Source organism: Apiospora marii (assembly GCF_038362585.1).
Source record: "Apiospora marii strain CBS 49790 chromosome Unknown utg000011l_segment0_segment0, whole genome shotgun sequence".
In the NCBI taxonomy this organism is placed as follows: domain Eukaryota; kingdom Fungi; phylum Ascomycota; class Sordariomycetes; order Amphisphaeriales; family Apiosporaceae; genus Apiospora; species Apiospora marii.
The window spans coordinates 944,811-949,373 of record NW_027117382.1 but is presented as its reverse complement, the minus strand read 5'-3'; the positions used below and the strand labels follow the sequence as shown (position 1 = coordinate 949,373).

At 54.0% G+C, this 4,563-nt stretch overlaps 1 protein-coding gene across 1 annotated transcript; it reads right to left on the bottom strand.

Annotated features, from left to right (window-relative positions):
- Positions 1 to 3,444: 3,444 nt before the first annotated feature.
- PG985_013369 (uncharacterized protein) lies at positions 3,445 to 4,563 on the bottom strand (the record flags this gene model as incomplete). The annotated part of the gene is made up of 1 exon (XM_066833135.1): positions 3,445 to 4,563. One exon carries the CDS (start codon positions 4,561 to 4,563, stop codon positions 3,445 to 3,447), a length of 1,119 nt encoding a protein of 372 aa, XP_066677875.1.

Sequence of the window (4,563 nt, the reverse complement as noted above, 5' to 3'; positions counted from 1 at the left end):
CATGGGAATTCCAGGAAATGCCATCGGCTAGCCAGTTGACTAGATTTTCAGCTCGGCGGTGGCCGAGTGTGCTCTACTCGGGAACGCTGGCGGCCCCTTGCGTGTCCTGTCCGACTTGAGAGGCTAACACACTCCGTGTAAGCCGGAGCCTATGTTTGCTCCGAGTGAAAATTTTCTTCATGTTTGCTCGCCTTGCTTTCCTCTCTCGAGGCGGGGACCGGTCGAGCTGAAGGCACAAAGGCCGTTCTGCGACAGGGCGTGGATCTCTTCTGGCATTCCTGTCTCGTCTCGAAACCCAGCAAAGTCTCGGTACTTCTAGAGGGCGGGAGGCATCATAGCTGCATATCTTGTACAGGTCGACTAATGTCTATCTATGCTGTGAGCCGGCCAAATTTCCGGCGTGAACTGATCAGGGGCATACCGCCCAGCGGAGAGCGCGGCCAGGGTCCCAATTCCCAAACTGGGAAAAGAACAACCACCCTAACCAGACGGGATGGTTGAGATGCATGTTGCCTTTGGTAACTCTAGGCACCTCTTGTTCGGCATCTCGCTGGAGTCGAGATGCCGCTTTGATAAGCCATGTGAGACGGAGAGAAGAGAACGGAGTAGAAATAGAATTGCTAGATATGAATCGATGATGGGCCCTATCCGCCCCTTCCAACTCTGGTGTTAAGCCATCTTACCTGGGTTTGAAGATGACACCATTGCAGGTAATAGCGAATCCTGCACGAACAATGCTCTCATCACATAAGCGTTGCCAGTAAGGGGAGGGATGAGTTTTCTTTGGGTATCTCCTGTTGACAACACGCCTTCGGGACCGGAAGGGCCGGTGAACTGCGTGAAAATGACATCCAATTGAAGGAGAACCATGCTCTCTAGCTGGGTCAGTATGTGACTCAGGTGACTGCATTCGCAAGCATGTGTACAGTGCTACCTACCATCTACCAATAACAGCAACAACGGGGGAGGGGGACAAAAAAGGAAATCAAATCGGGTTGAACAACGACCAAAAAAAGAGGATTGAGGGAAACGGTAGATGGGATTGATGTCGTCGTCGATCCATGCGTACACCCCCCGCCAGGGGATGTCCTCGCATGTAGGTAGAACCCGGAAGGGAAGCCTACAACCGTCGGAATTACTGTGAAGGTAGAACCCAGAAGTGTATCCAGGAAGCCTGCCACGACCGCACTCGAACCCATGCTGGTAAGCCGCAGAGAACGGCTCCAACCACACCGGGCATGTAATCGAACTGTTTTACCACTCGACCACCCATCCGTCTCCCTCGTTGAATGCAGGTCCTGCAATTGGGCATTATGAGCTTCAGTTGACTTCCGGAATAGGCAATTAGCTATGTACCTGGGTAGGGTAGGTAAGCTGGGCAGTGGGATGAGGTAACTGGGTTGGGCGCCTGATAGGGGGGAGCTCACCTCCAGCTCAACTGGGTCACCCACCCAGCTTGCCTAAAATCCAAGCTTCGCCTAACTAACTGCCTTACTGGCAGCTGGCTATGGCAGTCTACTGCTGTGGCAAGCTGTCGGTGTGGCCTAACGCTGACCAATATGAACGACTGCCCTGTAAGTGCAGTCTTCTATCGTGGATTAGCAGTCAGAACCGTCGCGCTCCTGCATGCGTGAACCACGATGGTCAACACTGCTATAACCCGTTTGATGGTCCTTCACAGACGAACATGCTAAGTAGAATCAGCACAATGCAATGGACGAGTGGCCTCCTTACCGCCCTGCCTACCTCTTCTCTTAGCCACATCAGTGTGTAGTTCCATGTCAGGCTCAAGCTGAGTTGGGATAAGTCGCCTCTGGACCAACGGTCGTGTATCTCCTCCGCTACTAGAAGAAGAGTCCACCTACCCTTCTGGCTACTACAACTGCTACCGCACACCACTTATCTACCCCAATTGCGCCCTGCTAGTAACCGAAGGAGAAGACACCATGATACCAATAAGCACATATGAGATCGATGGGCATGGAAGGACTAGTATCATGCCGTTCATGATTGGTTCCAGCTGCCCCATGGTCTTCACCCCGTGTACATCAGCATGGCTGACTGAGGAGACACGCCTGTGTTAATTCCCTCTTACGGGACGAAGAAGGGGGTCGATCACTCCAGTGTCGGCCAAGCAGGCCATTGTAATTGTCACCATCATCGCGAGGCACGTCCATTCGAGACCAACGGCCATTCTGGACCCTACTCGACCCCAGAGGAGATGAATCATGACTTATACACTACAATAGAAACGACCTGGTCTTTTCTGTGTATGCGGGCATGGTGATTCCATGCGGAGAACATACGAGAATGTTTCAGTTCACGTCCTTGCCGCGCCTCAGAGGGGGGTGACTGCACGAGTAGAAAAGAGGGATGCTATTATTAGCACCCGCCTGGTTCAACCGAATGTCACATTGAGAAGAAGAAGAAGAAGAGTCTCGGGGGCTAGCTGTGCTGTACATATGGACAATCTTACAGGCGAGCGAGTGAGAGCCCATGTCCGCCACCGGCGACATTAGAAAGTCGCCAAGGGAACTGATTCATCACCAACCTACGATTAATCGTACCTGACTGTCCAAGAGACGCATAAATACTTACACATAGTAGTAGATATCTCCCAAGCGGGCAACATGAACTCTCGCCAAAGAGCATGGCCGCGTTTACCAATGATAATGCTGTTAAATGCCCCATACAAAACATAACACCAGTCCCTCCGGCAAAGGAGATGGAGCGACCCCAACCCAAAAGCCAAGCGGATGCGGACTTGAAGTGACTTTTAACGAAATGAGTCGCCCCGACACTGTAAGACATAACAAAACAAAACAACAAACACATCAAACCAAAAACATTTACGACATGCAGGTAGTCGATAATAAACCAGGGGGGCGGGACTCACTGCCTTCCTGTCTCGTACGACCGCCGGCGCGTGGCGCAAAACCTTAAACTTGCTTTTTCTTCCTTCTTCGCCCAGGAACAGGGCTTGGCTAATCTTAGATTCTGCAAGAGACTTCCGCTCTCGGGTCTCACATCACAGCTTGACAAGTGGCGAAACCCAGACGTGCAGTCCGGACGGCCCTCTGCCTTGGGGTTGTCTTGCAGGCTTCTCGGCGTCGGCTCCAGCCTAAGAGCAACCATGCTGGGGTCATTCGAAAACCATTTATCTGGACAAGATTTGTGCCACGGACGTCAAGTTGATAGGCAAACCGGACATACCTGCCTATCGATCAAGTCAGATAATCACGAACGACTAAAGAGCATCATATGTCACAAGGGGCATGCATCGTAGAGTGTAGAATAACTGGTACAAATGTGCTTATGCTTTAAGGATTATGAACTCTAGGGTATATAGTACAACTCCGCAAAATGTCCAATAGCAGTGTGTTTGAGTATGTATGGCATGTTCCCCCGTGATCAAAACAGAGAGTATATACATATACAGCTCAATTAGAGCAGCTTAACACCGAGAGGCTCGGGCTGCTCGAGAATGATACCCGGGCCAGCCACGATGGTCTCCTTGGTCGGGGCGCCGGGCGTGTCGGCGACGACGGCGGCAATGACGCCCTTCTCCTCGAACTTGGCGGGGATGGTGACCTGGATGCTCTTGGCGGGCCAGTCGCACGTGTCGATGGGGACGGTCTCGTTGGCCATGCCGTGGAAGAAGACGGCGTAGTACTGCTTGCCCTTGGCAAACTTGGGCTGGTTCCTGGGGTCGTTGAAGGCGAGCTCGATGGTCGAGCCGGGCGCCAGCGACTTGGTGTCCTTGCTGGCGCTGAGCGCGGGCAGGTGCTGGCTCGGCGTGGGGTACTCGGGGTTCTCCTTGGGGCAGCTGCCGGGGACCACGAGGTTGCTGGTGCTGCTGAGCACCTCGTTGGCGTAGGGGAAGACGGTGTCCGAGGGGCCGCCCAGGGGGTTCACCTTCCAGATGTCCATCAGCGCCCAAACCTCGTGGCGCGTCTCCGTCTCGGCGATGGCGAGCATGGCGCCCTTCGCGGTGTTGAGCTTAACTTGCTGCACCAGGCCGGTGAGGAAGGCCATGCTGGAGATCTCCAAGACGGTGCCGAGAGCGAGGAAGGAGACGGGGTCGTTGTAAGGGAAGTTGTATTTGCAAGATCCCGGCTTGACCGAAGTCTGGGAGATCTGGTTCTGGAAGATGCGGAGATGACCGGCCTCGTTATTCCGGATCTCCTGGACACGCTTATAGGTGGTGTTGGGGTAGCCGGCCGCGACGAAGGACGTCTCGTTGAACATCTCAACGGCCTTTTGGTAGAAGCTGAAGATGATCCATTCCGCAGCCAACAGATTCTGCCAGACTTGATCGTCGACCCCGGGAGCACCCTTCTTCGTAGGCAGGATGGCGTCTGTCAGGTTTCCAGGCCACGTCGGTGTCTTGCCCCAGTAGGTGTTGAAGATGGGGTCCTCGCCCGGAACAGGCCCATAGGTAGGGTCGGCCAGTTTCTGCGCTTCGGCAAAAGCAGCGCTCCGCTGGTTCTCGACAGGCTTGGAAAGGGCAACGGCGCCCAAAGAAGCCAGCGCACATGCGCGGAGGAAGTGTTTCGCACCCAT